Source organism: Gymnoscopelus microlampas, assembly GCF_963454915.1.
Source record: "Gymnoscopelus microlampas genome assembly, chromosome: 10".
Lineage (NCBI taxonomy): Eukaryota > Metazoa > Chordata > Actinopteri > Myctophiformes > Myctophidae > Gymnoscopelus > Gymnoscopelus microlampas.
In genome coordinates, this window is record NC_139947.1 from 49,936,925 (window position 1) to 49,949,216 (window position 12,292).

At 44.6% G+C, this 12,292-nt stretch overlaps 1 protein-coding gene across 1 annotated transcript; it reads right to left on the reverse strand.

Moving 5' to 3' along the window:
* Nucleotides 1-10,063: 10,063 nt before the first annotated feature.
* On the reverse strand, nt 10,064-11,059 carry LOC311054282 (paraneoplastic antigen Ma1 homolog; the record flags this gene model as incomplete). Its single annotated transcript, XM_084070158.1, has 1 exon — nt 10,064-11,059. The coding sequence occupies one exon, from the start codon at nt 11,057-11,059 to the stop codon at nt 10,064-10,066; it is 996 nt and encodes a 331-aa protein (XP_083926284.1).
* Nucleotides 11,060-12,292: the final 1,233 nt, after the last annotated feature.

A 12,292-nucleotide genomic window follows, 5' to 3' on the forward strand; every position in this document is an offset into this window, starting at 1 on the left:
TAACTGTAATAGAGTGTATTTAGGGTGAAAGAACAGCTACTGATTAGGAATATTATTTGTATCTGTGCTGATTGGCTGTATGCACAGCAGCCATATCATCACTTCCTTCACAGGTGTTACCAATGATACTAATGAAGGCTCTGTTCCATTTAGTCTAGCACAGTGGTTTCCACGACCCCCATAACTCTGAGAGTGTACAAATGGAACCAAATGGACCCTTATGGGTCCATTTGGTTCCATTTGTACACTCTCAGAGTTACACACCCGTAAGGGGCCATTTGGAAGCCAATGAAGGTCCCTGGACCCCAACTTTAGACCCACTGGTGTAGCAGAGTGTTTCCAGTGGGCCAACATGCACAATATCAGCACCCTGACTCTGTTTGACCAGAATGGAACAGAGCCTTCATTAGTATCATTGGTAACACCTGGGAATGTCTTCACAATATGGCTGCTGTGAATAGAGCCTATTCAACCTGTGAAGTCTACCAGTAAAGACCTATATGTTTGAAAGCTCACCCAAGTGAGGTTATTGAGAGTCACCAGTATATATTACACTAACTTTTTGCATTTTTTCTAAAATGAATACCATACTTCATCATTCTACAGCGTAACTCAAAAGTAGCCGATCTGCAAGCTCGAAACGCGGCGCAATAAGTGTGTCATTAGGCCAACTGCAGTGGTGGAAAAAGTACCCGATTTGTTTACTTAAGTAAAAGTCCGGAATTCAAAATGTTCTTGTGTAAAAGTCCAAAAGTATTGGCATCATAATGTACTTAAAGTACCAAATGTAAAAGTACTCATTATGCATAATGTCCCATTTCATTTTTTAAAATGTGTGAAGACCTTTTGAAAATAGCAGATCTACAAGCTCACAATGTGTGAGCTTGCAAAATGTACATAGGGCTGAAGTGGGTGATGTATGTTTTGTAATATTACTCAAAATCTACAGACTAACTAGTAACTAAAGTTTTCAAATAATTGTAGTGGAGTAAAAGTACAATATTTGCCTCTGAGATGTAGTGGAGTGGAAGTAAAAGTATTGGAAATTGGAAATACTCAAGTAAAGTACAAATACCTCAAACTTGTACAGTACTTGAGCACATGTACTTTACACTTTACACAGTTACTTTACACCACTGGCCAACTGTAGCATTACATTACATTACATTACAGTCATTTAGCTGCTAAATGACTGTAATGTAATGTTTAGCGTCTGCTAAATTTTAGCAGACGCTTTTATCCTAAGCGACTTACAATAAGTGCATTCAACATAGGTAGGGAATGAAACTACTAATCACCAGACGTCTTAAGTGCATTTTCTGCAAAAACAAGCAACTAAGAGTATACCTAGCGTAAAAGTGCAATATATCAGCTACCTACTGTCTTAAACAGATGAGACAAAATAGCAAAATCAAATGAGCAAAAACACTAAAACAAATAAGTGTATCGACTAAACAAGATCCAATAAAACCATACAACAATAAAACAAGAGTTCATACAACTAGTTAACAACAAGTAGGCCAGGCAAAGAGGAAGGGTAGTGTTTCCTGAAGAGGTGGGTTTTCAGCCTGCGGCGAAAACCCACCCCCAGCATCTTAATCTTGTGGCCAGTGTAATAGGAGTACAGTAAGCTTGAAAAAAAAGAAAAAAAGAAAGGAAGAAAGATCAGTTTTGGCATTGTCGGTACAGATGTGGAATCTACGTGCCAGCATGTTGGCCTGTGCAGACAGTTTACGGCACGGCATCGTGGTAAATTGTATTAACCATATGAACCCTTGCATGTGAGGTTCTGTCCCTGCGACTCCCCTCACTTATTAACTTTTAAATCTCTAAGTGGTCTCTCGTTCCAGTACATTACCGAGCCGCTGCCTCCCTATAAGCCTCACGGCAGCCCCTAGAGCATTGGTTCTCAAAGTGGGGTCCGGGGACCCCCAGGGGTCCTTGGGGGGGGTTCCAGGGGGTCCCCAGCAAAATGTGTTAATATAGCATCACAATAATTTTAACCTTTCATACTTTGGCTATTCAAAAATAGCAGATATACAAGCTCATAGCGCGGCACCGAGTGCCGCGCTATGAGCTTGTATATCTGCTATTTTTTTTTTAAACATCTTGAAAAGTTGTGCAAATCTTTGAGAATATCTTGTTTTAACTCATTCAGTGCCAGGCTTATTTCAAGCTTGTTGATCCCTGTGCCATGATTGACTATATATGGAAAAATGTTATTTTTTTCTCCGTTTCTTTTTTAACATTGAAGTGGATGGAGCATTAACTTTTTGAAAATCGTTTCCTCCTAGTTCCTTTGGGAAAAAATTGGAAACATTTTTTTTTTACATTTTTTTTTTTTTAGGATACGTCAAAAGACTCCATTGGCACTAATGGCCAACTGAAAACGGCCGTCAAAAGACGTCATTGGCATTGAATGAGTTAAGCGAACAAAGCCAGGCCAAATACATATCATTTTGAGGGTCCCTGACATGAAAAGGTTTGAGAACCAGGGCCAAACATACAGGTAATGAACGTCACACAGACAGGGCCAAACATACAGGTAACGAACGTCACACAGACAGGGCCAAACATACAGGTAATGAACGTCACACAGACAGGGCCAAACATACAGGTAACGAACGTCACACAGACAGGGCCAAACATACAGGTAATGAACGTCACACAGACAGGGCCAAACATACAGGTAATGAACTTCACACAGACAGGGCCAAACATACAGGTAATGAACTTCACACAGACAGGGCCAAACATACAGGTAATGAACTTCACACAGACAGGGCCAAACATACAGGTAACAAACGTCACACAGACAGGGCCAAACATACAGGTAATGAACTTCACACAGACAGGGCCAAACATACAGGTAATGAACTTCACACAGACAGGGCCAAACATACAGGTAACAAACGTCACACAGACAGGGCCAAACATACAGGTAATGAACTTCACACAGACAGGGCCAAACATACAGGTAATGAACTTCACACAGACAGGGCCAAACATACAGGTAACAAACGTCACACAGACAGGGCCAAACATACAGGTAATGAACTTCACACAGACAGGGCCAAACATACAGGTAATGAACGTCACACAGACAGGGCCAAACATACACGTAATGAACGTCACACAGACAGGGCCAAACATACACGTAATGAACTTCACACAGACAGGGCCAAACATACAGGTAATGAACGTCACACAGACAGGGCCAAACATACAGGTAACGAACGTCACACAGACAGGGCCAAACATACAGGTAATGAACGTCACACAGACAGGGCCAAACATACAGGTAATGAACGTCACACAGACAGGGCCAAACATACACGTAATGAACGTCACACAGACAGGGCCAAACATACAGGTAATGAACTTCACACAGACAGGGCCAAACATACAGGTAACGAACGTCACACAGACAGGGCCAAACATACAGGTAATGAACGTCACACAGACAGGGCCAAACATACAGGTAATGAACGTCACACAGACAGGGCCAAACATACACGTAATGAACGTCACACAGACAGGCAGTGTTGATTTAGACAGCATATTTTGATTCCGTTTTATTAATAGTCTTTTGAATCAAATTCCATTTAGTTTTAGTCATATTTTAGTCATCTGAAATGTTTTAGTTTTAGTCGACTAAATATCATAATATTATAGTCGACTAAAACTACAGTTGATTTAGTCGACTATAATGTATGTTGGCGGTGCCTCGATGGCGTCGTAATGGCTGATTTTACATTTGGTTGCATGCTGAAAATAGCAGATCTACAAGCTCACAACGCGTTGTGAGCTTGTAGATCTGCTATTTTCAGAGCGCAACACGAGCACAACCAAACATAAAATGACTTGTCTTTTAGTTCTACTGGATCTCTTCTCCACTAGTCCCTCACTAACATTTCAGTCTAGTTTTTATTTGTTGACAAAATTGTCAATATATCAAGTCATAGTTTTAGCCATCGTAGCAGTTTTTATTGAGTTTTTATGTCGTTTTGTCAGTGAAAAAAAAGGGTAATCAACACTACAGCCAGGGCCAAACATACATGTAACCCTTTTCCTGACTATAAAAGGGCCAAAAGTCTCATATAATAAAACAGGATCCTGTGTTCTCAGCTGTTGGTGTTGAACTGGCTGATTCACCTAGTTTACCAGTACTAATGCAGGCTTGGGTTGATAGCAACAGAATACTTATGGTGCGGTGCCTCCACTGGAGATTACTAACCCATAAACTATGAGCCTTCTTTGTATTCCCCAGAAAAATGTGAATAGTTAGTAACAGTACCAAAATGTACAACCTCAGAATAGTAAAAATAAAGCGCTCAGGGCAACCATATAAACAGAATAATAAACAAAGGGATTTATTCTGTTTCTTTTTGTAGGAGTGGATGGGTGTGTGTAAAGGTGCAATGGTTGACAGCAATAATTACTTCAAAACAGTTGACAATAAAGAATTAAACATAAAATGTTAACAAACCTCTGCATATAAATCCAATAACACTTATTAACCTTGAAATAACACTTTACCCTTTTTTTTCAGGGATATTATTCCCAAACAAAACACAACAATAGGGTGTGTGTGTGTGTGTGTGTGTGTGTGTGTGTGCGTGTGTGCGTGCGTGTGCGCGCGTGTGTGTGGTCACAATTCACACAGAGCAACAAATGTTCAAACCCTAATACCAAGCGCTTGGATTTTGTAAACGGTGGGGCCCATACGTTGGTGCACAAAATAAAAGCAACACTTTCAGTCAGTGTCAGTTATCCTCCCTTTACTCACGCCTCCGTGCGAGTCACGGCCAAGTTCACGAGGGCTCCACGAGCTTGAATGAATGAGCAACACGGTATATTCCACAGGATATATTCCACCGCGGCGCACGTCCCGTCTCCAACGCAGCGTTGACGCGCGACCCGTCGGCGACTCCTCTTCTCCACTGGTTCTCCCGGTTAAGCCACGGTCCGCGGTGTTACTGTCCTCACAGCAGGTCGAGCAGACGTTTCACGTAAACGTCCCCGAAAACAAGCTTGTAAACAAAACACCGGACGCGTCGGTTCTTCCGAGACAAGACTGAACTGGAGAATAGTTTTTAGCGAGGCACTAGACTTACAAACAAAACAAAATGAGACAGAATAATTGTGCCAATACTGTGAATGTCTTTCAGTCTACAATACCCTCGCTTTCTTAAAGAAAGTGGCGTTTTTCCTCGCAAACCACAATCAGATCATTCCACAACTCTCCTTTTCTTTGGCGCGTTAGAACAACAAGGAAGTCTCTTTCAACAACCGGTTATATTATTGGCTTAGAATATGCCAACCCCCTCGCACTGATACCACATTGGCACAAAAACAGGCACCAGTAGGCAGGAAGCTATATTAGCAAAATAAAAGCTGAAGTTAAACAACAGTGCATTGCTGAGAGAAATTAAATAATAAACATATTCATTTCCTATATTTTTGCAGGGCTCTACATTCTCCCCCCACCAAATTACAGCATGCCCCCATGCTGGCAACATGACATAGAACCAAGTTAACCCCACATACCTTAGATGACTGGTACATCATTTTTGTGAAAAAAATGCTTCCCTTGACATACACAACTTACATTTAGCAAAAGAGTTACACCACCAAGTATGACAACTAGTGTAGTGTTCAGGGACATGTAGTGTGTGTGATGTGGGTAAGTGAACATTATGCGTCGTCACTACAGGCTCTATGCATGGCTCTCCTAGCTTTTCATACGTGAATCGTTCTGCTGGCTTCCTGTCTCTCTCTGATTTCCTTAATGTAGGTTCTGAGTTCACTATAGTAGGATCCGCTGCAGTGCTGGTACTTTCAATAGGGCATTCCCGTTCTACTTCCCTTTCTTCACCTGCATCTACTATCTCAGCACTATCTTCTGTGAAAGCAGAGAGATCTTCTGAACATTCTGAGACCCTGGGAACTTCTGGGGCAGATTCAGCAGCATCAGACTCTATCACCTCCGGGTCTGTCTGATCACAAATTTCCAGAGCGTCAATGACCACGTCCTCTAAATAACACCCATACTCAGACTCTGAATCTGAAGAGTGCTCCAGGGGTAGATTAATGGCGGAGTCAACTTTGTGATCATCCTGAGCTTGTCTCCTTTCCTTAGCCTTCCTGCGCCTGAACGCTCTTTTGGTGGGAGCAGGCTCCGGGTCAACTTCAGGACTTAATCTGACTCCTTGGCCCAAAGGCAGAATATGATTCCGGTGCATGACCTTGACAGGTCCAGACCCATCCACAGGCTTCAGACGATAGACCGGGAGATCAGATAATTTCCCCTCAACCACATACAGAGTTGGACCCCAACGATCAGCAAGCTTTTGTTTACCTTTCAGGCCGAGGTTTCGAAGGAGGACGTTATCCCCAGGATTCAAACAATGGTACCGCACTCTCTGGTCATATCTCTCTTTGTTACCTTGGTTCATTTTAGCGGCAGTGGATTTAGCCAGCTGGTATGCTGCTTGGAGTTCTTTCTTCATCTTAGATATGTATTTCAGATGAGAAGTCGTTGATGTTCCATCTGCTGACACTCCAAAACAAACATCCACAGGTAACCTGGCTTCCCTTCCGAACATGAGGAAGTATGGGGAATAGCCGGTAGCCTCATTTGGGGTGCAGTTATATGCATGTACAAGATGGGCGATATGCTGACTCCATTTGGACTTCTGACTGGGTTCAAGAGTCCCTAGCATGTTCAGAAGTGTTCTATTGAAACGTTCGGGTTGAGGATCACCTTGTGGGTGGTAGGGTGAAGTCCTTGATTTCCTCACTCCTAACATGGTCAGCATCTCTTTCACCAACTTGCTTTCAAAATCACGACCTTGGTCGGAATGTATGCGGGTCGGAACCCCATAGTGAATGAAGTATTTTTCCCATAGGGTTCTTGCCACTGTTATGGCCGTTTGATCCTTTGTAGGGATTGCTTGTGCATACCTTGTGAAGTGGTCCGTTATTACTAGCACATTGCACACATTACGGGAATCTGGTTCTATGGACAGGAAATCAATGCATACAAGATCCATGGGGCCTGAACTGTGGATATGTGAGAGTGGTGCGGCTCTTTGGGGCAGAGTCTTTCTCTTAATGCATCGTTCACATGTCTTACAGTACGCCTCTACATCAAGCTTCATGCGAGGCCAGAAGAATCTGTCACAAACGAGGGCATACGTCTTGTCGAACCCTAGATGTCCATTGCTATCGTGCAGTGACTTGAGGATAATGCTGTGATATTGCTTGGGGAGCACAAGCTGTCGCCGTATACGCTGGTCAGACTGCTTAACTGTTCTGTATAGCAGACCCTGGTTGATCGACAGTTTCCCCCAATCTCTTTTCAGCAGTGTAATATCTGGATGGTCTGTCGATATGTAGCTTGCAGGCGCCTTCTGACTGACAGCTAGCCATACTTTGCCTAGGCAGGGGTCACCTTTCTGAGCAGTCTGAAGCTCAGCTGGGCTGAAAGTGGGCAGTTGATCAGCTGCTACTGCAGTAGTGTGACAGAAAACCTTTGGAATGGCAGCCACACTAGCCCCCATCGGCTCAACCATGCAGGGATAGGAGTGTACAGTTCCGGTGTCAATGGACATGGTCTGGCAGAGAGCCCTTACCCCAGGAACTGGAATTTCCTGCCATTCATCATCCGGTGACGCACTATCATGCGGGCGTCGGGACAGCGAGTCGGCATCAATGTTCTGTCGACCTGGCCTGTATTTCAAACTGAAGGTGTAAGTAGACAAAGCCGAGAGCCAGCGGTGTCCAGTGGCATCCAGTTTAGCTGATGTAAGAATGTAGGTCAGTGGGTTGTTGTCGGTTATGACTTGTACTGGAACTCCGTAGAGGTAGTCATGGAGTTTATCGACAACAGCCCACTTCAGTGCTAAAAACTCCAGTTTGTGTGCTGGATAGTTTTTCTCTGATGGCGACAGACTCCTGCTGATGAAAGCGACTGGGCGTAGACCATCACCATGTTCTTGGTATAAAACACCACCTAAGCCGTCCAAGCTGGCATCCACATGCAGAACATAAGGCTTCTGGGGATCTGCAAACAGCAACACAGGGGCCTTGGTAAGCCGAGTCTTGAGTTCTTGAAAAGCATGTTCACACTGCTCATTCCATCGGGAACCAAACGGCTCAGAAGGTTTGAAGTAAGTTTTGTCGGGCGAATTCGCAGCCTTACTTCCCTTTGAGCGGGAGCTGGGAGGATACCCTTGAAGGAGTTCATTGAGAGGACGACACAGCTTTGAGAAATCCTTCACGAAACGGCGATAGTAACCGCAAAATCCAAGATACGATCTGAGCGCCGTCACAGTTTGAGGTCTTGGCCAGGTGGCAACAGCCTCAATCTTCGATGGGTCTGTCGCTACTCCATTTTGCGACACAACATGTCCAACATAAGTGACAGAAGTCCTGCCAAACTGACACTTGTCAAGTGATAGCTTTAAGCCTTCTTCTTCCAACCGGTCAAGAACTTTGAGCAGCCGCTCCTCGTGTTCTTCGAGAGTTCGCCCAAACACAATTACGTCATCCAGATACACCAACACTTCCAGAAAGTTCATGTCACCGACTGTACGTTCCATGATTCTCTGGAATGTGGCAGGGGCTCCTGAAATCCCTTGGGGCATGCGCTCAAATTGGTAAAAGCCCAATGGACAAATAAAAGCAGTCTTTTCCTTGTCGGACTCGCTCATGGGAATCTGATAGTACCCACTCCTCAGGTCAAGCACGGTAAACCATTTACTGCCGGACAAGGAATGGAGAGCATCTTCTATTCTGGGAACAGTGTACTGGTCTGGTATCGTTCGGAGGTTAAGGGTTCTGTAGTCAACGCACATTCGAACCTTCCCTGATTTCTTGCGTACAACCACGATTGGCGAGGCATAAGGACTTCGCGATTCAGAGATAATGCCATGGTTTTGGAGGTCATGCAAGTGCTTCCGCACATCCTCGAAGTCAGCAGGCGACAAGCGGCGTGACCTCTCTCTGAAAGGTCTGGCATCTTTCAGTCTTATCTCGTGCCTTGTGCTCTTAGAGCAGCCCACATCCCACTCATGGCAAGAGAAAACCTCTTTTCTCTCCATCATTCTTTCACAGAGACGTCTCTTTGCCTCCTTTGGCATAGTAGAGGTCCCAAAATCAAAGGACTCAGGGGTCAACTCAACAGCCTTTTCAGGGGTACTTTGCGACATTGGCAGGGGAACAGAGGCTACCGGATAAATGTGAGCTAGGGGAGTTCCACGTTTGAGGAAAACTTCTCTTGATGACATGTTTTTAACAGTCACTGTAATGCGCCTACTGAACACGACCTCGGACGGGTGAACCTCAGGTCTCACTTGTAACTCTTCGGGAGAGGAAGTATCTTTAGGCTGATCAATTAGAGCAAGCTGGTCTGTGAACTCACCGGGGAACTTGGGGAGGCCAGTGACTTTAAACACCTGTCCCGGTTTTACTGTAATCGCCTTGCGTTGGGCAAACCACACCGTTCCATGTTTGTCTGTATCTTTTGGGGAAAGGTCAGTCTGTTTAATAGTCTTGTAGGCTTCTCGGAAAACAGGGTGTATGGCCAAAGTTTTTAGGAATTCTTCCCCTGCCTGTTCTCTGCAAGACTCGAACATTGTTCTCACCAGCTGAGTGTTGGTCCCCACCAATATGGCAATGTTTTCGTTTGTCACTGGGTCAGGACAGACTAGAGCCAAGGTGTCAACTGTCTGTGGCACTCCGGTTACAGTTTCAGTAAATCTGAGTTGGACAGACAGGTAACCATCATAGGGGTACTTGTGAGTGCTTAAGCCCCATATTTCAAGTTGTTCGATCGGCTGGAGAGGTAAGTGTTTCAGGTAAGAGTCATAGAAACTACGATACAGGAGAGTCACTTGGGAACCACTGTCAATCAGGGCTCTTGTGTAAATCCCTTCTATCTGCACTGGTACATCAGAAGAGGGCCCCACCAGACCTGCAGGTAACTGGTTTTGGCTTCCCTTCACTGGGGGCGAACATGTGGTGGAACGAACCTCATGTGGAGCCAGGGACCGTTCCTTTACCTGGCTCCGGGGAAGTTTCCCTGCGGCCGGGACCCTCTAATCAGCTTCTGAGTCACTTTCCGCAGATCCTCAGGTTGCTGACAGTTAGTTTTGGTGTGCCCATCTTCCCCACACTGGTAGCAAAAGATTCCTGGCTGTGGAGCTCTGGACGTTCTCACTCTGGATGGTGCATCCCGGGCAGCAACTTCTGGCATTTGAATTACAGGCCCAGCCATCGCCATCGAACGCTCAGGGGTAGTAGGAGTTACTGGAGCGACGTTCAACAGTCGGGTTACTTGAGAAGATAATTCCTTCACTTCGTTTCTTAAACTGTTCAGCTCAGAGGTCACCGAAGTCTGGTTTACAGTGGCAGCAGCGACGGTAGCAGCAGTCTTCACACCTTCTCTGGCGCTGATCCAATTTTCTTCTTCTCGTACGTCACGCATCAGCTGTGAGAAGGAAGGGGGATTCACTAGAGTGTGGCTCAGCCTTATGCGCAGAGCGACCATGTCATGAGTTAGTGCACCCTTGACGAGCTGTTCTATCCGTGCTCGATTCATGTCTTCTGCCCTAATTCCTCCCTTTAGAAGAGTGCGGTGGAGAAGTTTGTCAAGTCGATACAGGAACGCAGAGAGTTTTTCCCCTTCATTCTGGTATGTGTGTCTGAAGGTGGCCAGAAGGTCTGCTCCACTTTCTGTAGTGCCATAGGCTGTGTCAAGAGCCGATAAATAATCAGTGGCTGTGGCATTGGGAATGCTGACCTTCAAGAATCGAACAATATCAGCAGCAGGCCCTTTTAAGCTCTCCACTATGCGCTGTCTCTTGGCGGCATCGTTGCACTGCCACTCACTGATCATTTGGGTGGCCTGTTCCATCCAGGCATCATATTCTTCCTCACCAGGGGATACAGGTTTCAATCCTGAAAACAATCTGAGCTTTCTGTAGCTAGGTCCGTCTGCAGAGACCTGGTTGCACTTGTCCACTAATTGGCCAATAGCATGTACTAAATCCATGTTCACATCTGCTTTTGGAGATTGGCTTTCTGATGCAATGGCCCGGAAATCTTCCATAGATTTACCTTCTGTTTGTAGTAGTGACAACAACTTTGTTCGGAAAGCGTCTTCCACAGGAGCAGTTGCTGGTGTTACAAGAGTTTCACCTACATGCACAGCCCAGGGTCCAACTTCGCCATCAATGCCTATTTCTGGAGGTACGGTAAGAGGGTCTAAATCTCTGCTAGCCTCCAGTAACAGGAACAACTGGGTGCCAGTGGAGTCTCCGCGGCGGCCACAAATCTTAGGATTCCCAAAAATCTTTACTGTATCTAATACTTTAGTGATAGTCTCTTCCTTAATGTCTATAGGTACCCTGCTCAGTAATATGGCACGAGAAAGGCTGACTTTCTCCTGTTGAATCCATTCAACAGCCTTAGAAAGATCCATTTTGACTCTCAAATGAAAACAAAAAAAATGTGCCTGTCTGGTAAATAGGTGAAGAAAAAAAAAAATCTCAGTGGTGCCTCCAAAATGTAACCCTTTTCCTGACTATAAAAGGGCCAAAAGTCTCATATAATAAAACAGGATCCTGTGTTCTCAGCTGTTGGTGTTGAACTGGCTGATTCACCTAGTTTACCAGTACTAATGCAGGCTTGGGTTGATAGCAACAGAATACTTATGGTGCGGTGCCTCCACTGGAGATTACTAACCCATAAACTATGAGCCTTCTTTGTATTCCCCAGAAAAATGTGAATAGTTAGTAACAGTACCAAAATGTACAACCTCAGAATAGTAAAAATAAAGCGCTCAGGGCAACCATATAAACAGAATAATAAACAAAGGGATTTATTCTGTTTCTTTTTTGTAGGAGTGGATGGGTGTGTGTAAAGGTGCAATGGTTGACAGCAATAATTACTTCAAAACAGTTGACAATAAAGAATTAAACATAAAATGTTAACAAACCTCTGCATATAAATCCAATAACACTTATTAACCTTGAAATAACACTTTACCCTTTTTTTTCAGGGATATTATTCCCAAACAAAACACAACAATAGGGTGTGTGTGTGTGTGTGTGTGTGTGTGTGTGTGCGTGTGTGCGTGCGTGTGCGCGCGTGTGTGTGGTCACAATTCACACAGAGCAACAAATGTTCAAACCCTAATACCAAGCGCTTGGATTTTGTAAACGGTGGGGCCCATACGTTGGTGCACAAAATAAAAGCAACACTTTCAGTCAGTGTCAGTTATCCT